The sequence below is a fragment of the Pelmatolapia mariae genome, linkage group LG18, assembly GCF_036321145.2.
Source record: "Pelmatolapia mariae isolate MD_Pm_ZW linkage group LG18, Pm_UMD_F_2, whole genome shotgun sequence".
NCBI lineage: Eukaryota > Metazoa > Chordata > Actinopteri > Cichliformes > Cichlidae > Pelmatolapia > Pelmatolapia mariae.
The window spans coordinates 22,132,852-22,159,569 of NC_086243.1; the positions used below are offsets into that span (position 1 = coordinate 22,132,852).

The 26,718-nt window shown below is 37.8% G+C and overlaps 1 protein-coding gene across 1 annotated transcript; it reads right to left on the minus strand.

Annotated features, from left to right (window-relative positions):
- Positions 1-1,727: 1,727 nt before the first annotated feature.
- On the minus strand, positions 1,728-25,584 carry LOC134616893 (macrophage mannose receptor 1-like). Its single transcript, XM_063461955.1, has 32 exons — positions 25,521-25,584; positions 24,944-25,300; positions 24,607-24,777; positions 23,741-23,896; positions 22,737-22,847; positions 22,355-22,492; positions 22,074-22,250; positions 21,636-21,790; positions 18,869-18,982; positions 13,799-13,914; positions 13,513-13,661; positions 13,225-13,424; positions 12,256-12,377; positions 12,014-12,086; positions 11,766-11,919; positions 11,378-11,416; positions 10,979-11,142; positions 10,796-10,860; positions 9,117-9,217; positions 8,840-8,982; positions 8,590-8,695; positions 7,380-7,504; positions 7,167-7,208; positions 6,945-6,980; positions 5,534-5,636; positions 4,707-4,939; positions 4,320-4,485; positions 3,970-4,137; positions 3,766-3,882; positions 2,349-2,510; positions 2,094-2,117; positions 1,728-2,012 (listed from the first exon to the last, which is right to left on the minus strand). Exons 1-32 carry the CDS (start codon positions 25,582-25,584, stop codon positions 1,798-1,800), a joined length of 4,266 nt encoding a protein of 1,421 aa, XP_063318025.1. The 3' UTR covers positions 1,728-1,797.
- Positions 25,585-26,718: the final 1,134 nt, after the last annotated feature.

Genomic DNA, 26,718 nt, shown 5'->3' on the forward strand with positions numbered 1-26,718 from the left:
GATTCATGAACATCGACCTTAGCTGAGGCAGGTGAGGCAAAGTTAGCCTTGCCAGTTGAAACAGCTAATAAGACAACAACCTATAAAGATAATACCAAAGGGCTCCAATATCAGAATTTTTTTCAATCAATCAATCAAGCCTTTATTTGTCACATGCAATGTTACACATACATGCTACCTGCAGAACAGAATAATATTGTATATAGGACTGGCTAAAAATTAATGAAACCACATTTGTAGAAGACGTAGCGCTGAAAGGTTCAACATGCAACAAAAAAAGTATTTTATCTGAATTATCTTGCTTTTATAATCCAAAGAAGTCATATTACAATTTAGATTAAAACATGAATAAATGCATGGCTCTAATTCCTAATTTTTTATTGGATTTTTGACAGATCTGAGAACTGAAAGCTGCATAGAATTATGTTTCATAAGTAATAAGAGTAATTGTGAAGAAAATCATAGAGGACAAACTGTGAATCTTCTGTGAATTAGATTTCTTGTATCAATCTATAGTTTCATAGTTCCTTGATCTATGGTGCAGTTGATTTTATTTGTCTTGTTTCTTTTTTGGGTATCTTTAATGTTTCATGCTAAAGTTCACCTAATATAAAGTAAACCATAGAACAGTTACATTGCCCTACAGTGCATGTTCGGTACATTTTCCCCATTGTGAGAAAGTGAGTTTTCTTATTATTTGGCATTTTCACTGTTTCAGAAACAGAAACACTTGAATAAATTATTGCTAGTTTTGGTCTAAAACATGTTTTTCGGTCGCTCCTATGAATGCATGTATAATTTTAAAGCATCATGGTTAAAAACTGTTCACATATGCGTTTGCGTCACCGTCTGTCTCTGAAACAAAACCTTTCATCAGAAGAATTCAATTACTGTTAGCGGTGAATACACCAAACCACTTTTACAAGTTATTGCTTTGTTATTGGAAAAGAATGATCACACATTCAAAATAAAATGTGTGGCGATCCACTAGAGGACTCCACTCACACCCAAGCTGGGAGGAAGGGTTCTGCTGTGTTTTGGCGCAATATGCTCAGTTCATGTTTGGAGGTGAATAAAGTTGGAGTGTAAAACTAGAGCTCCTGTGTCGTGTGTCACATGCCTCCATGAATGTATATTTATTTTCCATTTATATCCAATGAAGAAATACTACCCTAACCAGTAGATAAATGTAATGGGTGTATAAAATAAAGCATTTTTGCTAGTTAAGTAGGCTAAGCACTCAAACCACTAACTAGTGTAACCAGACATTATGCTGAGACATTGTAAACTAAGCAAAGGAAGTATTAGAATAAATCCGATGAATCTTTTGGCAAAAGTGAAACCGATATTTTATTCTTGTAAATAACTTTAATCAAATTGTTTAATTTCCTGTGATAGAGGTCTGTCGTAGCTGTGATCAAGATTTCAAAGACAAAATGGATCAGTAGGACACGTATGTGACAGTGTTTGCATTATTTACAATCAACTGCACATCCCAACCTTGGTTAACACACAAAAATCAATTTACACCTATCCATGTAGAGCTATTCTAACATTTATATTTGTAAAAAAAAAAATGTATGGATTAAAATTACTGATCAGTTATCTTTTAATTGACAGTTTTTATTATTTAAAAAAAACACAATTAAATATCAAATAAGATTATCTGAAAATATGCCACTTACTGCTAACTGACTAAATAAAACTAAATTTTCTAAATCAGAGCTCTATTAGATTATGCAGGTATACACATTAAACAGTTAGTTGTGAGTTCTCATCACATGCATTTAAAACCAATTAATTTTCACCCACCACACCAGCCTGGACCTGTTCATTGTTAAAGAACATCGGGTTATCAAAGGTAGTTAAGTTTTCAGAGATGGACTGGCAGATACCAGACTTTTTCAACAGGAAGATGATGATGACTATCCCTATGGCAGTCACAGTAATGCCCAGCATAACCTCCAAAACCATGTGGCCATTGGCTTTAGGATCCTCTATAGAAGAACTTGCTGTATAGATTGAGCACATAGATTAGTCCAACTAAATTATAAATGTAAGACAAATATAAAAAAAAAAAAGACACAACTTACCAATTGTTGTTGGTGCTTGTAATACTAAAAAGAAGATTTAATAAAAGATAAAATTTCTGTGTCACTGCAGGGACTGGTACTGTAATGCTAAATCAATTGAAACTTTGAAACGGAGATTTGCCGCGTTAATCCAGTTATGGCGTTAACAACATTTTAACGAGATTAACGCTGACAGCACTAATTGAAACGTGTTGTTAAGTGTATGTATTGCACATTTGTGCTATTACAAAACCATTTTTTTATTTCTGGACTTACCTTTAGGTGCTTTACAAATAAATCCCTTGGTATCATACATCCTGCCTGTTGTCCAACTCCCATCTAGAGATGCAATTGCTCCATAGGTTCCCATACCATCAGGCTCATTTGGACCCCAGTTAACGAAGTCAATGGCTGTTTTATCCAACCATTTCCACAAGCCTAGAAACAAATAGAATTTCTCTTTTGCTCTAGTTCAGTAGCAAGAAAACCTATAATTTTAAATTAGTACTTTATTTTTACTCTTTGCAATAGGAAATGTGTATGAAGGGGAATAACTTGAAAAGTTACATTAATTAGCCACTTCAGAGCAGTAGAAGTGACTGAAAACACAACACTAGCACCTTAACCCTAGAACACTATCGCTATAAATAGTAACACAATCACTAACGCCGGGTGATTTTTACCCGATATAATATGACCAACTAAAAGTACTTGTCATCAAAATATATCAAACACATGACAAATCAGAGTGGTCAGCTTTTACTTTCAACTGTGCCATGTCTAACAAAATGAAAAAAAGTGTCATGGGGGATGCTAAAATAATGCTCCAAAATTACAGAAAAATCTGGAATTCAAGAACAAAAAATTCCTAAAAAAAAAAAAATGACGCTGGAAAGCTGGTCTTCGATATACCCATTCCTGGGACATTTGAGACTTCCCTGGTGAAGGCACAATCTCCTCGACACACTAACAGCTGCAGGAGAGAGAAATCATGTAAATGTATTTGCTCGGATGAAAATCACCCAGCGATAGTGTTCTAGGGTTAATGCTCCACTATCAAATATTCATAGTTGTGTTTGGCAGTTGCTTTTTTTCCCCTCCTTCTTAATGGTCAACAGGTGATGAGTCATCAGGTAGCCAAAAGAAGTGTGGACGTCTAGAAGTCTGAAGTAATCACTGAGTTTGTCTCAATTGTTTGTTTCATGTCTTTCTAAATGCAACATGAAACATTAATCATTTGGGGAAATTTGATCTCTGGGGATCTGTCCAAAGGCTGGTCTACCTTGTGAGTAACAAGTCACTGCAGAGAGTCCAGGAAAATCACTTTCTCAATCACAGCAACCTGTCACTCATCACAGCAACCTGTCACTCATCACATTTTATATTAAAACACTAAGATTGTGTCAATTAACACTCAGCTTGAATCTTCAGCATGGGACCGAATCAGAATCAGAATCAGAGAGACTTTATTTATCGCCAAGGGGCAATTAAGATACAACAGAGCAGCATGACGTTGAAGAGCATAAACAGGCAATAAGAATGAGATAATAAATACACAGACCAGACAGACTAACCAGCTATTTTATGTCACAGTTACAATTGCAGAGCTTTTTCAGTTTATGTGTTCTGTTTTTATTTATCTTCAAGTATACATTAATATTTTTCCATGAAAGAGTGGAAAAAGTGACTGTACCTTTGTGAGTCTGATACATGCCAATCCAGAAAAAGTGTTGGCTGTCTTTAAATACTAGCACGTTGTTAAAAATGAATCTTTGCTCAGCGGGATTTTCAATGCTGGGTAGAGTTCCACCTTGACCAACAAAAGATAAACAAACTGTTATATCCAAACACAGCTGATGGACTGGGAATTTGCATTATACCATTCCCATATCCTTACCATATCTTATACATCGTGCAGATGCATCTCCCCAGTCAAAACTTCCTTTGACAAAGAGGTAACAATAACCCTTGAAGGGTATCCAGGTATAACCAGTTCTTGATGCTGGGTCTTCAGGGCAATTTCCTGGAAAACTGACTGATTCTGTTGACTCTGTTGGTGGCACATCTGTGAATTCAAAAGTAACCAGATATATAGTTTAAATCCAATGAGCATTCAAGTATCTTTAATTGGTACTGATATACAATAAACAAACTATGTCAGATCTAAAATAAGGAAATAAAAAAAATAGTTCATAATGCTAAACCAGAAGTGTAGGATCGCTTTATCAGATTTTACATGAGCCCTACCTGTAGACTTCATACAAACACTGGCCATGTTCTGAGCGCAATCAGCAGTCTTCCATTTTCCATTTTCATTATTCACATACACACAAGATTGTTGCATTTCTGGTTCAAATCGATCCCAGTTGGAAAAGGTCATTTCCCAGCCTTCAATAGGTCTGAAATATCCAGTCTGAAGGAAAAAGATGAAGATGATATATAACATGCTTCATACTTCACTGCTTCATTGGGTGAATGGGTTAAATGCAGAGTGTAATTTGCCTACAGGGCATTTATTAACATCAGGTACATTAGCAAAACTAAATAATTACCATACCATAACTAAATAATTACGCAAACATTTACATTAGTAAAGTTACAAGTACATTAGGTGAAACCATTTATGTGCTGTACCTGCTTTTTGTTCAGTCCAATCCACAAAGGACCTTCCATTTCCAAAGCCATCAGCTCGACATAGACCTGTGACCACTCATTTCGCAGGCTAGCCAGGTTAGCGCCATCAAGCTCACAGTACTTTTTGGCTGAATCCCAGTTCATTTTCTGAGTAACAACTTTGATTGAATCATTAAGTATTTTCACATAGCCATTGTTAGCTGTTGGTTCAGGGGAGTCTGGGAGAGATGGATCTGTGTACAGTAAAAATAAATAAAATAATTAAAAAACTTAATTCAATTCTAATTTGCTTCATCTATGTTTGAAAGCTAGAATATTGTTCTGCTTCCAAGAAGAAATTACTTATTTGCCCAATTGTGACTCTATTCTGTTGGAATAAGGCTAGATTTAAAAAAAAAAAAACAAACAAACTGAGGAGCACTAGGAAATACTAAATTCAAGACAAATAATACAGAGCATGAACTTAAATCATCTCTTAAATTCAAAATAAAAACTCAAAACGTTGATCTGAAGACCCAGGACCATGACACAAAATGCACTGATAGTTAGTCAAACATTTTTTTCCAAACAATATACTAACTTCTGTGTTCTAATGCTATATACACTCTCATGGCAGCAATACAACACATTCTTGAACATGTGAAATTAGCTCATTGTACTCAGTTGGCCTCCACAGTCACCAGATTTCAACCCAATAGAGCACCTTAGGGATATGTTGAGGAAGGAGGAGCTACATACATAGAGCTACAGCATTTTTCTGATACACTACATTATAAAAATACAAATAAATAAATATATATAACAAGCATTTGAAAATCTTGGCTCACCAAGATTACGAAGACAGATATATCCATTTTTGTCACTGCAGGACCTTTGGTCCCATTTCCCAATACCAGTGGTACGATTAGTTGTCATCACAGCACATCCTTTCTGGTGAGACAGACAGAAAGAATAGAAATAAAGAAACTAAGGTTATATCTTTTTGCTGGCCTTACTTTCCATATTTATGGTTTGTGTTTATTGCCAATACACTACTGTGAACAATTTCTTTAATTCATTATTAACCCTTACATACTTTTCAGGTCAAATTTGATGTGTTTTGACATTTGACAGAAGAAATGTCCTAAATGTCATTATTTTATTATGACATTTGATGACTAAACAAAATTAATAGTACTGTAATTTTTTTTTCTTTTTGGGGTTATTAATTATGTTTTGAATGTTGTACAGGTGCTACGAATTTTTGAACATTGAAGCTGTTCCAGGTCAATGGGGGTGTCAAAATTCATAGGCTGCATCCTCCTGCATTTGTAGGCCGATTACATCACAGCGACGTGACAAAGGCTGTCCAAATTCGTAGACTCCTCCAAATGCAGCCGACAAATGCGTCCTCCTTTTCCCCAGATTTGAAGGATGGGTTGGGTGTATCCTTCGTGGCCTACCATATCCCAGAATTCATAGCGCAGCCCAGCCAATTCCAGTTTCCAACAATGGCGGCAGCTACTTAGTTTTAATATTACTCTTTTTACTCTTTCTGGGTCACAAAATAATTTTTTAACATATTTTCAGGCTTGAATGTAGCTGTGTAAACTTCAAATATCTGCTCGGTTTATCAAGATATCACATATTTGCAAAAGTGCTCCGACGTTTTTTGGAGACATCTGTTACCCACCAGCTCAATAGCTAACCAGGGCGAAAACAGCGAACTCCCGGCACATCGTTTTCAAACCCCCTGCGGTCTTTCGCTACTCAGGTTAAACATGAGAGAAATGGACCTTCTGGTCAATAAAGGATTAGGCTGCACAGTATCTCTGCTGTTCCTAGGAGTGCGTTGTTCTAACCTGAGATCTTGTATGTTGTTCCTGGGATCTGACGCACATACTTGCCAAGTTTGGGGGTCACTGCCCCGGGTGCCCTTGTTACCACTAGGACCACTGTTGCCTTCACTACGGGTGTCTTCCACTGCTTGTCCACAATACTATGGCTGGTTGGTTAGCCATCACCAATTTGCCTGTCTGTATCTGGAAGTCCCAGACTTCCAGTTATGTGATGGATTGCTCATCCATTCCAGATAGACTATTTATGATGCTAAACTGAGCATTGTTCAAAATTATTATTGTATCAATACTATGATGGAATTCTTGGTCTGGATCAAGATATAGATTACATATAGTATGTAAGGGTAAATAATATTAACTGGGTTTTTTTTTTTTAATGTGGCATAAGGAGAGTAGTTACCCTGGCATCTCTTGAGAAATAACCGCGATGATCTCTCTGCAATGAAAATTAGGATATGAACTAGAGCGATATTTGAATATAAGGAGAAAGTATATTACATATAATGACAATTAAATAAAAAGCTCAATGTATCATGTGCTAGAATCATTAACTACACCAGAACTTTCTGCGAGTTGTAACAAATTAAGTGTTATTGCACCTTCCAGTTAAATAATCAAGTACCTCATCCTCATCATCCGTAAAATGCATCCAGTGCCCAGTCATCTGCAACCGAAGACTGGTACATTAAACATGTTTAACAATGCACAAAAATACAGTGTATACAATTCAGATGTATACAAATGACGATAATGCTAATAATTTTTTGTTGTTGTAAAGTAGGAGGAATAACAAAACTGACAAGGTTAAACTTCAAGTACACTGATGACCACTCACAGAACGCCAGTTGGTGTACCGCACTGGTTGTCCATCGGTCCAGTAAAATGAATAACCAAGCAAATAATGTAAACCGATCCAGAGGTCTGTAGTAGGGGCGTCCAACATTTTAGAAGTCAAAAACACTAGAAATAATATAAAAAACAGACATTGTTTGTGTTTGTCACAAATATATGCTTATTTTGAATTTCATGTTAGCAGTTTAAATTAAGAAAATGGTAGGACAGGGCACTGTTTAGCACTGTGTGTCATCATTTACATTTATGGTTTTACATCATGGAGCCCTGCTCTCAAAAACTGACATAGATGTAACACTGCCTGTGTAGTAAGAAATAAGTGCTTAAAGTTAAACTTTAAAAACACGTTTACTGCCATCTTCTGACAGTACGGAACGTTACATCACCGGTTTGGTTGGTTGGTTGTGGTCAATAGACTTAAATTAGTTTATGTTAGCTAACTAGTAACAGAACCAGTAATTCAAGAGAAAATAAAACTAAAAATCAGTTTAAAGGGATCACTTTTGTGCTGTCCCCGGCTGCAACAAGGAGTTTTATGTTAAGAAACCGAGGATATACTGTCCACTTTTACTCTCTATTTCGTTAGCAGTAAAAGGCTGTATGCTGTTTGGCTAGCTGCACTGAAGCAGGAAAATCCACCTGTTAGCCGTAATGTTCAGGCTTATAAAGCACTTTATGAATGAGGACAGGGTGGAGGAAAGTCTCTGTGAGTCAGGTGACAGGTGGCTCACCAGACCAACAAACTGGAGTCAGTAAATTATTTTTCCTTGTCTGGCCAAGTGTACCCAGCAGCGCAATAAGCTGATGTGATCAGCGCTATTTTATGCAATAAAATAGTCTCTTGTCCTACACACATCTAGCCAGTTTACATTACAGGTTACTACATGCACATTACACAAAAGCATAACTATGTTTCTTATTGAAGCATGATTGGGAAACCCATCAGCATGTCTGCAGGGAAAATAGGTCAATGTATGCGATAAAGAAAAACAACCAAAAAACTGAGGGGATCAGAGGAAAAGATGCCACACTTTATGGACACACTTTCATGTGTCCACTACATATTTTTCCTGGTAACATAAAATAGATCTTTCTATTAGTATAACTGAGCATAAAAAGACAAATAATGAATGGGTTCAGACCTTTTGACTCCGTTGTTATAAAGGAGGATGTATAATATAAAAAGGACAAACCTTGCACATGCTTTGAGAGAATTGAGGCCAGATTTCCTCCTTTGTTTTTGCATTGTGTTCTTGCTCCTTCCCACGTCTCTAAGTTCCTGCTAATGATGCTGTAACACTGTAGTTGAAAAATGATCAGCTTGTGATACTTCAGATTTGCTCATTCTTATGCAAAACCGTAGGTTTTAAAATGCAGTGTTATAACGCACTGATGAGTTACATCACATTTCTTCAGCAGACAATATTTAGGAGTGACTCTGACCTTTGAATTAAATTTTTTCCAGTCCTGTGGGCAGCCACCCTTTGGAAGAACAGTTGGTACCACTGAAATGTGCTCGGGCATTGAGCTATTGCGTTTACAAATGAAGGAAAGCTGAAATCCACAGTTATAATCATGCCAGAACCCTGTGAACCGATTCCAAATATAAAATAATTTTTGTAATTGAAAGAATAAATATGCAGATAATGGACTTCATTAGTGTTTTATACTCATGTTAATATTTGGATGAAAGCTAGTGAAAATGTATCAGCTTACTCACCCCTAGAGGGAGTAATAGCCACACAGTTCTCGTCATTGTTCTGGAAGTTGGGCTGATTTTCACTCCATGCTTGAAAGACGACTGGAGAATCATCCATCCAGCTTTTTGAAACACAAATTTTCAAAGACATAAATGTGCATTTCTTTTTCTACCTTCTACACTCACTGTGTGTTAGGAACAATTCAATTCAATTCAAAAATCTTTAAATAGTGCCAAATCATTTGTCATTAGGATGACCAGTCTAAACTATAAGATTTATCAAAAAAAGGAAACTTCTAGTTTAGTTTTAAGTGTATTCCTAAAAGTAAAAACGGTTTCCATATCATGAATCAGTATTCCCATCATGTAATGGCTGCTTCCATCAGGATAATGAGCCATGTCACAAAGCTCAAATCATCTCAAGCTGGTTTCTCGAACTTGAAAATGAGTTCACTGTACTCAAATGGCCTCCGCTGTCACCAGCTCTCAGTCCAATAGAGCACTTTGGGATGTGGTTGTGAAAGTGTGATTTTATCATGGGGAAAGAAAAACAGCAAAAGTAAGAGAGAATTAACAATGATGTTTATCAAATGTGAAGCATAGTTTCGACCTTCTTTTGCTGCTGGTTCAGTAAATTTTGGTTGGATAGTGACAAAACCCTGACCGACATCTCACAGATTCTGATGCGTTGGGTCCGCACTTTGTGTGTACGTCTTTGTGCGAAATCTGTTTGCCTGCTCTAATTTGCTGTTTCAGCTGTTTGGTGGTTGTTGAAATAGTTTTGTAAGCTTTAACCTGAGATTCTGCCGTTTCTGGCAAAACACATTGATATTTAAAAATCGATTCAGGATTTAATAAATCGATATTACTTTATTCAAGCTAAAATCAATTTTAATTGAAAAATCGATTATCGAACCCACCCCTAATTTCCAGCACCTCGTTGATGCCATTAAGAATTAAGGCACTTCTGGCAGTAAAAAGGGGTCCAAACTGGTACAAGCAAGGTGTACCTGACAAAGTGGCCCATGTTAAGTTATTCACATTAACTGACCTAGTTTTTTTCATTCCTAATTTTCAAATTGCAAATAACACAACACAGTGTTCAACAGGTAATATCGGCTATATGTCAACTATTTTTGTTAAGCTTCTTTCTCTTTTTACATTTTTATGTAATTTACTTAGAATGAGAATTTGCATATTAATGTCCAAGGAAGTCTAAGGAGCTTGGAAAGAAAAGCGTCTGGACTTCTTTAAGTTTCTTGAAGACGTTTCACCTCTCAGCCGAGAAGCTTCTTCAGTTCTAGGGTCAAACAGTGGAGAGTCCCAGATTTAAGCTCTGTGGGAGTAACCCACCGAGAGGGACAATGGACCCCCTAATAATCCTCTACCTAATCACATGAGCTGAGGTGTGAAAATGGGTGTAGGTCACAATCAGCCAAGGTTTCCGGTGAGCTCATTGTGAAACCTAGCCCCACCCTACATGATAGGGCGGGGCTAGCCCATTGTTCATTAAGTGGTGCTGCTTTCAGTCATTATGCAAATGTACTGTTTATAAGGTTGGTGAAACCTGCAGTCAGCTGAGACTGAAGAAGTCACTTGGATGAGTGACGAAAAATTTCTCCCACTGAAAACGCTCCGTACAGATGAACAGAATCAACTTTTTGGAATTTAATTAGAAACATTATTTGTTTTATACTCACGCAAATGTTCCATCAAGATCTACAATGAGGCCAATCCAGTAAGGACGATGGCCTGTGTCTTGTATCTAGCCACAGATATGTAGAAAAGAGGCTGAATCAGAAATATTTAACTTGTAGCATGACCTGAACTTAAATTCTGTGGAAATGGATGCTAGTAGTGTAGTACAGTATGTTGCTGCTCACCAGTTTCCATAGAAAGATCCTTTCAGCTTCACTGCTGATAGTTACCAAGTCACTATGCCTCTGCTGGCAGTACCGACGAGCATCTTCCATACCCATCTGATTTCTGTTAATATAATACTGATTCCTGTTCCATTCAAACCACCCATCTGATGTTTTATTATAGCCTGGAAATAAATCAAAACATGCAATATGGATTATATTCACTATAACTGTTGTTTTTTTGATTTTCTGTTTTTTAGGAAGACATAGTGGTTGTGTAGTTGAAAATTTAGTGAACTGAACAACAGATCAGCTATAGGTTTTAAAAAGTTAACCCACAGTTGTAAGCTTTATTGTGCTTAGAAGAACAAAAAAATGGAGATAAAGGTGATCTTCTTCACGAAAAAATGCCAGACTTACTTGGAGTGATGGGGTCTGGAGGTGGATTTGGGGTCACTCCTGTATTGTTATGAAATCATTTTAAAACAGTACACTGGACAGAGAATTCAAGGTTCTGCAACACAGCTCTAAGCAGAGAATGTGCTAAGAAATATGACTAAATAAAAGCCTATGTGCATCCTAGTGTTCAAGAACATGGGTACTAAACCAAGAAATCGTGCATATAGGAACAAACCAATCTGTACACAAAATCAGCTCCCAAATAAAGATTTTATCAATAGTTTGATGTTTACTCCAAAATCTGAGGACAATAAATCTTGGGAAGACATTGTGGGAAAGTTACTCTCACTGAGTTCACCTTCAACAAATGCATCTTAGAGAGAGAAATGTGTTTAGTTAGCAATTTCACCTGCACGGATCTGGCACAGCCAGTTGCTGTATTTCTCACAGTGTATGTCGCTCCAAGATTGCCTTCTGAATGTGCGCTCTGGTTTCATTTCCACACAAGACTCAACATTATTTTTATTGTTTGGCTCTCCAATCTTCCATTGTTGGAAATTTAGCTTTAAAAAGAAGGAAACAATGAAAAAAAGTGACTCAAAGCCATTGTTTTTTTAATTGCATCTCCTGAATAATGCATAAAAATGAACAACTTACTGGAGTTCCGTCGCTCCATACATAACCTGTGTCAGGATCTGGGGCACTAAGTCCAATCCAGACTGCTTGTAATCTGTAATAGAAATTTACATTATTGATATAAACTTAAAAAAATAATTGTTAGACATTTCCCAACTCATTAGTTATCTGTGGAAGAACTTGCTAGCAATTATTATTATTATTATTATTATTATTATTATTATAACAACTAGTTCTTTTTTTCTTTTTTTTTTATACTGCACCTTAGTTGTACGGACTGAAGCTCAGCAGAACTGTGGATGCTGAGCAGGTCTCCTCCGATAGCCCTGCAGTAATCTTTGGCTTCATACCAGGTCCTCTTTTGTCTAGAATACCTATCAAACAACTTAACACCAACCGGCATAAAGATGCTCAGTGTGATTTGGTAATGTCAAGGTCACAGAACTTTTATATACTGTACAAAGGCTAAGATGTTGTATTCACATGGGGTGATCAAAAGGTTACTGGACTTAAACATCAAAAAGATTACCCAATTAAATTTTTTGTCAGGCTGCTGTTCTTAAATTGTTTTCTGGAAGTGCTGTTCAGATCATACACACTGTGCACTCTGCAGTTTCAACATAGACCTTAAATTTGCACAAACAGCAAAAAACAACTTCTGTTTTAAATTGGTCAAAATGTCTGGCGAAAGGATCAACACAGCTGACGGGAGCTGGGTCTGCTGCTATGACTGAGCAGTTTTCTGCAGGTTTTAGCTGAACAGTTTCCAACCACAAAGACAGACTGCCGTGTGAAGAGCGAGACCAGAATTACCTGAACTGTAGCCTGAAATATGGTGTATGCTAGCATGCTAGCGTGCACTACTATAGCGAGCACTGAAAAACACAGTGGCACTTTGGCCGTACCAGCATTATCTTTGCTTGCCAACTTGGAACATTCACCATTTTTGCCTTGCTGAAACATTGTCCACTTCCCGAAATGTAAAATTAAGCAGAGGATCACAACTGGAGGAGATCCAGTATGCACTGCAGAGTTATAAGCACAAAGGAAGATCACAGGACTGCAATGAAGTGATGTGAAAATAGAAGCTGGTTTAAAAGGGAGATTTAGCACATTTAAATCACTTTTATTGATCTATACTGGGAACTTTTTGATGACCCTTTATATATGATCTTGTCTTTAGTATGAGTTAGGAAAACCTGATCAAATTAAGTTTTTCCTTGAGATTCTACCTTAAAACACCGGTTACTAAACCCCAGACGAGTCCAGCCAGATGCACACTCGGGAGGGAAAAGAGTGGGTGGTGGAGGGGTTAAAACTGCCCCCTCGGCCAGGTGCTTACAGATGTATTTCTCCTTATTTGTGCAGGGCACCACATCCCAGAGGCCAGCAAAAATCCCAGTTTTCATCGCAACACAACCCTGTCTGTTCCCTATCATCATCAGGGAAATAATAAAAAATTTAGTTGTGAGGCTACGTTCTGCAATGTCTTACTGATGGAGTTAAATGTGTCACCATACCTGGCATTTCAGCATTCCAGTGTGTGAATCTCACTGAGTCTGTGTTGGTCCATACAAATTCTTCAGTATTTTTCTGGTTTGAAAGCCCCAGCCAGAATTGTTTCTCTGGTCGCATCCCCACCAAGCTTACAAGAAATGCATTATCCACCCTGAAAATAATTTCAAGAGTACAGCCATTTAAAAAGCTTCAAAAGCTGATGTGAATATTTATGGGGTTTTTTTTCGTTCACATTTTGTTTTGTGTGCTCAAAACATATGGAATAAAGACATGTAAAACAAATCTTACCCATTTGAAACATCAGCTAAGTAAGAATGGGAACCTTTACAGTCATCCTTAGCTTCATCAAATGTTTTAGTCTGTATTCCTATAAAGTAGCAGTATGAACCGTGTCTCCTCCACCCCTGGTTTGATGGAAAAGAAGATCATAAGGAAACACTGTAAATGATTTAGATTTTTAACAATGACAAGGAAAAGGGGATGTTTTTTAATTTTTTTTTTTAAAAGCTCCGTTCTGGTCAGTTCTTATTATGACCCAGCAGCTGTGTGGGGCTCCCATGAATGATAATATGGAGCCTGAAATGAGTGAACAGGTTCAACAGTATTTGCCAAACATCGGTCATGTTAAAAATGACTGTCAACACGCTCAAGCAACCCAGTCCACTAACTTTCACCTAATTGTCTCATTGTACAAAATTATTCTTTAGCTTAAAATTTAGCAGAAAACAGTATTAATTTAATTAACCCTCTGGGCTCTATCCTGGCCATTTGTAGCCACTTCACTTTTCTTTTTTCAACCATTTTCGTTCTGTTAATGCAAATGGAATGAAACTTCTCAAAGGTGTGTATTTTTTTTTCAGATTTTTTAATTTTCAACATCAGCTCCTTAATAATGTCAATAATATTCACTATACACCAAATTGTTCCTCTTGATTCTATCGTGGCCATTTTTGGCCAATAGAAACCCATTATAACCACCTTTTTTGATTCCTTGTTATTGACAGTAGTATATCATGAGATTTAGGTAAAATTGCTTTCATTCTAAACTCAACACATGAAAATTGTAGTTTTTAATGTTTTTTACCAAATTACATCATTTATCCATTTTTGGCCAAGCAAGCAATTTCATGTAGTATTCCTAGTTTCTTGTAGCGGCCTTTGATGGCCTACCACACTCCAATGGACCAAAATAATGAAACAATTTTGACATAGGTTTGATCTTAAGGATCTAATAATTTGTGTTTGTGCATGACATTGCAGCACAAACATGTATTTGCAAGATAGACTGGAATAAATAATGACGCATCAAACATTACATAGGCTGCAGTGAATTTCTGCGGATGCAGGCTATTGAGCTTTGAGGTTCCCAGTCAAACTTAGCTTTGAAGCACATGTTAAAAGCACTTTTACTCTTGTATTTTTCATAAAAAGATACCATACCCAAAATATTAACTCTAGAAACAAAAACAAAAAAAACCCAATCACAGGACATTTTGCAGAGTTCAAACCTGCAGCTGTGGCTGCAGCGCAAACAACAACAAACACTGTTTGTAAACGTGTCCTGGAGTTTATGCAGGTGCAGACAGTGCCACTGCTGTAAGTAAGCCTAACAGCTTCCAGATCATTTATTCTGGCAATATGGCAAGAAGGTCATCACTCCTTCAAGCACTGTCTATATGATCTGGTCAGAGAGCAAGGACAGCAAGCAGTCCTCTGCCCTTGAAGAAAAGACATCTGCCCAAGATGAAGAAACTTCCTCTCCAGAATATGAGGGGCCAATCTCCAAAGAGGCTGACTGTATCACCACTGATGATGAGTACTAGCCAGTGCCTGAATCCTCTTCTTTGGGGGAGGATTGGGGTTGGGGGGCATGGAGGTGGAGGCCGAGCAACTGATGGAAAAGAACATAGAAGCATTTTCTGAGACCGAGGAGTCAGTGACTGAGTGGATCCCTCATGAAAGGAAAACCATGTGGGTCCCACTACTGAAGAGAGACTCCTCTACAATCCAGTACCCACTGGTATTAAACCAGGGCTCACCCTGTATGCAGTTCCCTGCATTAGCAGCCTGAGATCTACTTTTGACTTTTTTATAACAAAGGAGATCTTTTAGCTGCTGTGCACCCTTACAAACCTGCACGGGAGGCAAAGGTGTGAGGATTGGAGGATTATAGATGAAGTGGAGATAAAGCCTACACCAGAATTAAGCAATACATAGCATGTTGGATGACAACACTGGAAGTTCTCAGGAAGTAAAAAAGGGAAAGGGGTTCAGACTCCAACTGACGGAGGAGCTCCGAGGACAACGTCTTTCCTTCGGTCATCTTGGCAGAGGAACTCCTCAGATGAAAACTGGCACAGGGGAAACAACCCAGAGCTTCCTCCCCAGCTCCTCCAGTTGCAACAGAGGAAGATTTTATTGGCTGTCTTTGGCTTCACCAAAACTACCAGGGCGATATCCCACATGCCAAAGCAACGGAGGAATGTGCTTCTTTTGACAGCAACACACAGGGAACCAGCAGTCAGTGATGGGGAATAAAGGATGCGTGAAAGCAAGAAGCAATCCTGGACTACAATAGGCACAAATATTGCTTGGATAACTTAGAGAGGATGTTGGCACCTCGAGTTGTTGAAGGAAAACTAACTGATGGCTGCTGGCTCTTTTCTCCAATTTCCTGGATGTCTTGGGAAACGATGTCTTTGTCCCACCGGAAACAACTTCACTGAAGTGGGGGAGTCCTCTACAACCTACAAATGAAAAGTGATCCTGGGAGAGCTGGGGCACAGGCTGGTGACCTCAACAACTGCAAGACACCCTTGTCCCTGATTCTCAGCCACTTCTGCCATTGATCTCAAGATACAGTAGTCTGAACCAGAGTGTGACCCACACCCCACCAACAAAATGAGAAGAAGGTGCAAAAGGTGCACCTCCAGGATTGGAACAGCAGCCCCTTGCACCAGGTGTAGAAAGTGTGCCTACAAAAACCACTCTAATGTGGTATAAATTTTGATCATTTTATTGGTCATTTCAGTGGTTATTTGGTCATTAAATTGCCTTTCTGGCCACTAACACACCATTTGTGATTTTCTTTTTGGTCATTCACCCCCCCCCCCCAAAGAAAAAATAAAAACAAATAAAGTAAAAATACATCATTGTTACTGTTACTGTTACTGACCTGCAATGATGATAAAAAAATATTAGGTTTCATCATTCATATGCTAAAAAATGTGAACTTTATTACTATTTCCCCCAAAAGCGTAGTAATAATACATAATCTGACTTGTATTCAAAGGGTATAATATCTGAATTTGAATTATATTTTGGTTTTCATGACTAGGAGCGATGCTAATTTAAAAAATCAAGTCAATGAAAGTAGAAAAATGTTTTAATATATATTAATTTTATAGTATTTGGTAGAGCTGGGCGATATAAGATTTTTTCATATCACGATATGTTTTTTTCATTTCAGGCGATAACGATATATATCACGATATAAGCCAAATAACTATATTTGTAAGATTGAAATGTGCCGTTGCTCACAAGTAAAATGTGAAATAATCAGCAGCTTGTTTTGATTTAAATATTTATTTCCCATAATAAGTTCAACAGGGTAGATGTACTTAAGGAACATGAGACTTTTTCAGATAAATAAAGGCAAATATTGCAAACTACACAAAAGGCAGCCGCTAAAGCGATTAAGTTTTAAAATAGAACAAACAAAACAGACTACTAAATTGTCAATTCCACTTCGAAACAAAATTTTAATTCTAAAAATAAATCTTAGTTTGTTTTACAGAAGAACAGACAAAATTGACTAACTTTTGTCAATATCAAATAAACTGAGAACTAAAAGTAAATTCTCAATCTCTCCTTGTTGTAAAGCTTAGCTTTTCAAACAGTTACTTTAGTCTGACAAAAGCCGAATGACGAATTAGCGCTTTCAGTCAGAGACTGAGCATGCACCGGTTTATTGTATTTCCAGACTTGCTTTCGGCACAATTTATAGTGCGTGCTACTCTGTTTTTTGTCAGACTTGAAATAGCCGAAATACCTTCACACTACGGAACTTCTATGGCCTTTCCGTTCGACAATCTCTTCGGAATTGGAACCATCATCTGTTTTCTCTTCGGTAACCTTCGGTCACGCTCTCGGTTGATTTTTCTCTAGTCGGCACACTCATTTCCTCCATTACCGGGGCGGCACGGCGGCTGACTGCTTCCCAAACAAATACACATGTGCGGCTTGGAACTTGTGCTGTACGTAACAAGTCAAGTGACGTGACGCTGCGGCTGTGATTGGTTCGGCTCTGCGCTACTTAATTTGGATTGGCTGTTCTTCTTTTTTTTTAAGAGGACGAGAGATGAGGCCTATCGCAATAGTTAAATTTTTCTATCGAGAAAAAGTTATTTCGCAATACATATCGTCATCGTTCTATCGCCCAGCTCTAGTATTTGGTAAACATAAACAGGGGGTGGCCAATTTTGGCCACGAACAAGCTGAGAGCGATTTTTTTTGTTTTTCTGTCACTGCAAAAAAACCCAAAGATGCATAAAACCCATTGATACTTTTAATTATTGCTACGCATCTAACCTCCTCCATGGTTAGAAAATAAATCAGATGGCATGTTTTATTTGGAAAGAAATTGGGGTTTTATGATTTTTTTTTCCATTTATGAGTTCCTAGGATTATGTGATCTAACTGGTATTTAAAGGGTTAAAATTCTGAATTTGAATGAAATTTTGATTTTCATGAACAGCACTGATGCTAATCTAAAAAATCAAGTCAAAAAAAGTGGAAATTTTTCTTAATATATATGAATTTTATAGCATTTTGTAAACATAAACAAGGGGTGGCCATTTTTGGCCACAAACAAGCTGAGAGGAAGTTTTTATGTTTTTGCTCTCCCTGCACAAAAATAACAATGCATTATAATCAGTGTTGATGTGAATCAATTACATGCCCCAGACTCTACTATTAATAATACAAGAAATTTCAGTAGCAATGCAATTATATAAAATTGCGAGATTTGAGGTTGTCTTCCAGCTAGTGCAGTGGACAAACAAACTGGTCTTTAAAGGGTTAAAAGTAATAATTATTTTATATTTATGAAAAGAACTGAAGTTACTTAAAAGCTTTATGCAGAAAAATGGCAAAAAAAAAACCAAAACATAAAAATAATAAAAATTACAGACCTAATCTGATGGTGGCCACTTTTGGCCACGAACAAGCTGAAAGGGTAGTGATTTTGAACAAACCCAGAGGGTTAAATAATCATTATTTCATGCAACCTCAACCCCAACCTAATCACTTCACCATTCTTATGGTTTATTTTTTAAACAAATTCATAATTATACCCACATTTTTGCAGCCTGTGTTCTGCTCCACTTCCTCTCCAGATGGTCTTAAGGCACTCATCTTCTTACAAATAAAGCCATGTTGCTCCTCGCATACACGATCTGCCCAGTTTCCATTCTGCAACAAAGTGCCATAAGTAGATCTGGAAGTATTGGTATTGGTATTTTTTAAAACTTTACAAATTTAATGTCATATATTAATGTAAATATTTATTGTATATGCTGTGCATTGTGTGTTCAGTATAGTGTGTTGGAAGACGAAGACAGTGGTGCAGCCTACAGTGTGCATATGGACTTTTATTTTTATTGCACAAAAGAAAGCGCGATGATAAAGTGCAAACTGCATCCGGGACAGAAACAAATGTATTTCGCTCCTGACACAACTCACGGCTCTTAGCAAACACCTGCGCAGAAAGCATGCTAACACTAAGCTAGCCGAAAACCCAGAGCAACAATAAAGCTGAGTGAATTTTGACCCCAATCCGGCAGGCAGACTCTGAGCTTCAACAGGTAACAAAAGCAATGAGAAGATGATTACACTGATCAGAACAAAGAAGGGAAATAACTCCAACATGCACAAACATTTGACCACACAGTGTGCAATTAATTTGCATGACTATAATGTTTTTGATATACTGCTCAGCGATGGTGGTGACTCTCAAAGCAGAGCCAATGAGAACCCGAAAAGAATTGATAAGAGAATCGATAAGTAATCGAATCAATGAGTAATATTGATAATGGAATCTGAATCACAAAATTATTATCTATTTCCATCCACAGTGTTCAGAAATGCTCTCCAGCCTCAGGTTGTATTGTATTGGTTATTGAATATTTGAGTTAGTGTTGTAGTGATGGGTCGTTCGCAAACGAAATGGCTCTTAGAGCCGGATCTTTGACGTGAACGACGCGAGCCGGCTCCTTATCGCGAGCCGTGGGTTTTGTTTTGTTTTTTTCTTTCTCTCACCCTCTCTCTCGCACTTTTTTTCCGCTTCACTCCGCACGCGAGCCTTGCAGTGTTGCCAACTCCTCAGTAAGGAAAATCGCTATTGGTTGTCCTAAAAGTCGCTAGAAGTCGCTAAATGACGTCATCACCTAATTTGCATAATTGGTCATGCTAATGTAATTGTAACCTATGTTGTTGGAGAGAGAAATAACATCATGGAAGAGACATAAAGTGAGTAAAAAACGTCCTAAATGCATTTAGAGTTTATTTAGAACTACAAATTAAATTTCTTTTAGCAATTATTGGTTTTTTTAATGTCACAATTCCAACCCTCCTCCTTTACCCGGGCTTGGACCGGCAAAAGTGACCCGAAATAGGCACTCTGGTGGAGTTACTTTGTGTGTGTGTGTTTATAAGTAGTTTTAAACCTTGTGATCCACAAAACAGCATAAGAGTAAAAGAAGAACTGACTGCGTTACAGCACCCGCTGCTTGTTGAGAGTAAAAGCGATATGCGCTTTCGCGTCTTTTTTTTCACGTCTGAAAACTCGCTAAATATAGCGACAAAGTCACTAGGGGGGAGGGGCGGTAGTTACACTCGCAGCAGCGCAGGAACAGAGCGGGAGGGAGAGACAGAGAAAGAGAGCCGGGACAACAACGTCACATTAGAAAGGTATAGTAATCATCCACAACTATTTTCAGTTGTGGATGATAAAGGATACAGAAAGTTTATTCATGCAGGCCCATATGACAGAGAATGTGCATCTTCTTTTTGTTTTCATATTTTAATTTATATTTAATTGTGTTGTGGTTTACAGTGTTTTGTGTTGTTTCACTTTAAATTTGTTTAAAAGGAAAAAGCTGAAAATTTAAATAGTTAAAAGTTGAAATGTGAATAGTTGGTTTTTGTATTATGCGATTTATTTATTACATTTTATGTGGAGTGAATAAATAAAAGTATATTTACGGTGGCCCCTAGAGACAAAGCATGTACAAACTCCAAAACACGTACAAACTCTAAAGCACGTACAAACTCTAAAGCACGTACAAACTCCAAAGCACGTACAAACTCCGAAGCACGTACAAACTCCAAAACACGTAAAAACTCAGAAGCACGTAAAAACTCCAAAACACGTACAAAAGACAACAGAAGTGCTCCAGAATGCTAGGCGCAGTGTTGAGCTTTTGTTACATAGTGGCTACACATGCCAGCAAGTACCAATGACCGGATTTGGTGTGTGGTAGTAACAGGTAAATGAACATTTTTTTGAATTATTTGAATATATATGAGTGCTTGTGTATAAATACACAAACAATACACATATGCTTTCAACTGTGTAATTTAAGTGATCTAGGTAGCTCTGTTTTGGAAGTTCAGTTAACGCTAGAAATGTGTTTTGGAGTTTGTACGTGCTTTGTCTCTAGGGGCCACCGCATATATTTATATATAAACATATATAAATAAAACCACTTTTTTTTACATTAGTAATTCCTTTTGTGCATAATTTTATATTGTTGTTAATAATAAATTAAGTAAAGCAACAAAACAACCTAAAGAGCCGAAAGTGCCGGCTCTTTTTAGTGAGTCGAGCCGAAAGAGCCGGTTCTCTAAAAAGAGCCGGAAATCCCATCACTATACTGTTGTCTTCTCAAAGTAGTCAAAGCTGAAAGCAGTCATCATCATTTTTGTTTTTCATTCTGATGCTCTGTTTAAATTTCAACGGCTCCCTATAAATGCACTGAGTTGCTGCCAAACTGCCTAATAAAGTGGCCAGTGAGTGTAGTTGGAAGTAATATGTGCACCATATGCACTCGATGATGTTGCTTACCTCTCCGCCCATGAGAACACAGTCTTTTATTTCAGAAGACACAGCTGGTTTCCCAAACTCCCAGCTAGTGAAGGTGACAGTCGAGTGGTCAGACCAGTCAAATAACCCCTCTGTCTTCCTGTCATTCATTCCAATCCAAAGCTGATCAGTGGATGCTGCAGACATTGGTTAAAAACAAAAGGAAATTTTTGTATTTTTCCAAATGTACAAATGGATTACATGCATGTTAGAAAACATGTTCCATACAGTTTGCTTGTTTTTATTCATGATTGTAAAGCTTTTGAATAACCTCAATGGTCTTTATATTTTCCTGATGTCAAAGTATTGATTCATTAACATAAGGAATAGAGACCAGCACCTGAGGATTTACAGGGATTTTTTGTTTTAATTATTTGTTCCTTAACAATGATCCTTTTTTAAATAAATATCCATACATACTATATCCAAGCTGAGAGATGATGAAGCTTTGGTCCTCCACACTGTGGATGCTCACTAAGTCTCCTCCATCCTGGTGGCAAGCTACCTGAGCCTCAGACCATGTTTTCTGAGCCTGATTCCTGTGGAAGCAGTGGCCATTGTAGTGTATCCAGGGGTTTGAACAAAAACCTGTCCCAGCTGATCATAAATAACAAAGTAAAGTAATAAAATAAGTGTTGAGGAATATTTCAGTTATGCTGTAACCAAAATCTGAAGAACAAAAAAATGATATTTTTATTTACCTTGTGTAGGAGCTTCTTCAGCCCCTTTACTGTAGCAGATGTAGCCCAGTTTATTGCTACAAGGTAAACTTTGCCAAAGGTACCGTACACTAGGATCAACAACTGCACAGTTGTATCCCGGATTAGGAAGTGGATGTCCTAAACATGATGATAGATATACTTTACATGTAAACTCTACAACAGTCTTATACCAGGGCTCCAATTTCTATCTTTCTTTTTGCAGATGCATTTCAGTTTTTTTCAGTTAAACAAATTGTATATTTTCTATTAATATGTTTTATTGTTGCCGTCATGGAGAGTCAGGCTGTTCTGCCTCTTTCATGTCTTTATGCTAACTTAAACAGCTGTTTTGCCAGTAATCTGCTAGAATATATTATATCACCTGAGTCCCATTTCATGTAACGGTAAGGCCTGCCATTTATCCATTTCCAGCCATGTTCTGGATCTAGGATCAGTCCAATCCAAAGTGTATTGCCCCCTTTCCATAGCAGTGCTGTTGGAGCCATTGAGTACAGAAATGAAAAAGAAAAATTGTCTTTTACTTTGCGTTAAATAAATCTCTAATTGTAACCTCTATCATCCCTGTTGGACAACATCTCCCACCCCATGCAGGAGACTCTGACAGCACTGAGCAGCTCCTTCAGTGGCACGCTGCAGCACCCACAATGTGGGACGGAGAGATTTTGCAGGTCTTTCCTCCCCACTGCTGTCAGACTCCACAACAAAGACTTCAACTGATCAAACACACACATCCACACATGTGCAATAGCAATACCACTAAGTGCAATACTCTTTCTGGCATCGTTGTAATATACTCATATTGTATATAGCATTTGTATTCTATTTTATTCGATTGTATATAGTATTTTATTTTATTTTAATTTTATTTTATTTTATTCTATTCTATTGTGTACAGTATCTTATGGATATATTATTCCAGTGTTTTTTTCTTCTAATTTTTCTATGCAACTTTGCACTGTCCACTGCTGTAACAAAACAAATTTCCCACACGTGGGACTAATAAAGGTTATCATAGCTTATCTTAACAATAATCAAAACTAGTGTTAATGTTCTTTTTTTTTTAAAATGATGGGGAAAAAAATCATGTAATCCATAACACAAAGATAAGAGATAAGAAAGGGTAAGATAAGATAAACTCTGATTAGTCACACATGTGCGAAATTTGTTGAGTCACGACAGAAAGTGGACAGTGCAAAGTTACAGGGAGCAACAGTCAAGAAAAACAATGGAATAGAATAAGATAAAAAGAATAACATACTATATAAAATAGAATAAAATACTATGTTTGGATACACATACTTTACAGGAGTTAAAGTATGCACATAAATACATGATCACTTTTTCAGTGTGTCTGAGGCACGTTACCTGTGATATAAGCCTGCTCGTGAGGATCATCGATGCTGAGAAGGGAAGCTCCCTGCTGTTTGCAGCTGACTTGTGCCTGGTGCCAAGTCAAAGCTGACTGTATGTTAAGCTGGTAATACGCTCCCGTTGTTGGGTGCATATTCCAGTCTTCCTTGGCTGTATATACAAAATGCATATATGTTTATAAGTTCTTTCAAACTCATTTTAGATCATGGGTAACTTTAATCTTAAGTGGGCCTAACCAGTGAAACTCAACTTTCCTTCAATGCAATTCAAATGTATAGCTCAGGTTCTCCACATGAGAAATGTATAAAATGACAGAAAAGATTCTGGTAGCTCATTGCTAACACTGTCCTTTATCTTTTTAAAAGATAAAAGGTTTTTTTTTTTCAATTCAAAGAAAAATTGTCTTTTTTGGGGGGGAAAAACAGCTTTTCTGTCATTTAATTGTTTTTCTGTAATTTAACTACTTTGTTGTAGTATGAATGGAAATAGTGATTGAGTCATTATCAAGGAAAATTGGGAATATAAGAAAAGCAGCAGAACTTATGAAAATACAGTTAAAAGTTTAAAGTCTATGCCCTTTTTCATATTTTCCAGAGTCTTCCAGTGGGTTGGTTTGGAGTCTTTGCCAGGCCAATTCTGGCCCCGGTGTTTATCTATGTTCAACAACGCTGGTGCAATAGTTAAGGTAATACTTTACTTCTCTAACTTAATGTTGATTTTTTGCCTCTGTTCAGCTATGGGAGTTGACTTAACTTAAGTTAAAAGTATATAATAAACCAGATAATCCTTGTAAGAGCTCTGAAAAATAATTGTAGGTCCTAATGGTTCAATTATTTACTTCAATTGGTTTCATTACTTACACATAGTTGGGCAGTACCCCCAGCGTTCGCTTTGATAGTTTGTTTCAACTGCACACCAAAGACGCTTTTCCGAGGAGTCAAATTTAGTACAGTCTGAATACCACTGAGTTTTGTATAGAAAGGGAAACATACACGGCCTTCCTGCTGCATTTCCACCGATGGTAAAAAGCTCTAAAAGGTCAAATAAACAAATGAACAAAACAAAGAGTGACTGTAAAACACATTTATGACAAACAGCTTTAAGACATGAAGCTAGATAGAAACCTGTGCATCCATTTAATACAACCCTCTTATCTAAGAAAAATTGCATTATACTCTTTTTCACATGGCACAATACCTCTATAAGTTCTTGTGCAGGCACCACTGGATGTTCCTGAAATTGTGAGGTGGTTATTTGGGCCTGTTGTCCTGGAGAGAATGGCTGTGTTATCTGCAGTGAGCTCAATGTAAAGCTCCTGGCCTTTGAGAGCGAGCACTGTTTCGTTCTTGCATTCCCACTTTTGGAGCTCACTGGCTTCATCGCAATCGTAGAGGTTTACTTCACTGCCCACACTTTTTCCCTGCACACCCAGGCACTTGTTCCTCTGCAGAACCAGTAGTCGATCACCAGTTGTCCAGCGAATGTCATTGCAGTGGTTATTTGTTTTTATCAAACAAAAACCAGTGGCCCTGTTAGTTAGCTGAAATGGTGAGTCTGTTGAAAAATAATTGATATAAATTCACTTCATTTCCATGACTGGGATTGCTTTTGGTGCCTCATTGACTCTGAATCATTTGACCCTTCTTGCTGACAAGAAGAGCCAAATGATATGCTGACATAAATTAACAGGATAAACACGCTTGTTTTAAAAACAGAGCAGAGGAAATCAATAAAATCTGACAAAAGATTAAAATTAAAAGTTGGATTACTGTACCATCTGAAGCCAAACAATAAAATGTTTGGATGAGGATCACAAAGATTTTACAAGTTATCCTCATTGTTAGTATTCTTGCATTTCGTAGCAGAAAACTTTATACATGCATTTCTTGCAAAGAGTTTAAGGCTTGTGTGAATGACTGTTGACCACCAGTCCTAAGAGTATTATTTGTTCTGTCTCAGAGGAACAAGGAGGGCCTTGCCGACTTCCAGTATTACACAAATTACTACGTGATTGAAATTGAGTAATAAACAAATCAGTGTGTGAAACAGGAAGTGCTAGAATTACAGTTACAATTATGTTGCAACAACCAAACTGAGGAAGTTATGATATCGTTCTGTGAATGCCTGAAAGAACTCAGTGGACTTTCCATGGATGCACTGGTTCTGTTAAACTGATGTACCAGTTTTTATCATTTATCCTGTTTAGTCTTTAGTCCTACCTATATGATGGATGTACATGTGTTTTTCTTATACGCTTTCCATTTACAGTTTTGATACGTGCTATACAATTAAAGCTTTATTATTATTAAAACTCAACACCTGCTGCTCTCCGGCAGCAGCACAATGCCCTCCCCTGTTTTAAATGCACTTTAGAACAACACGCAGCAACACTACACATGAGCGGGAGGAGGGAGGTATGGGGTCTTCACACACCCCCGTTCTCTGCCAGCCATCGGGGCGGGGGGCTGGGAGGAGGTGTTGGCTGACAGATTGGCCTCCCTGCTTCTGCGAGGCCTGGGGCGGTCTGCTTGCCTCCACCCCGGGGGAAAGGGTCACATCTCTTGGGTCTGGGTGCCGTTTCCCCCTCTGGGGGCGAGGGTACCTGGACCCGGGGTATAGAGTATGTTTGGGGAGTGCGATTGTGTGTACATGTGCATATATGTCTATTCCTACGTTGGATGAGTGCTGAGTGTTTGTATATGTGTGCATGAGGGTGGGAATGCATGTTTGTGTCTGTGTGTGCCTGTTTGTCTGTGTTTATATGTCAGGTCAGGTCTTAGACTCCACCTCCCTGGGAACACCCAGGCCCTCCAAAGTGTGGAGGCCTATCTCCCCTCACCACACTCCCTGCCGGTAACTGATGCACTCAGGGGTCGGTGCATTGGTGGTTCTTGGTGTCCGGGGCTGGGCACTCAGGTATGCACCAGCTCACTCCCGGTGGCTACTTGGCGGGGCCTGGTGCCTGTCGCTCG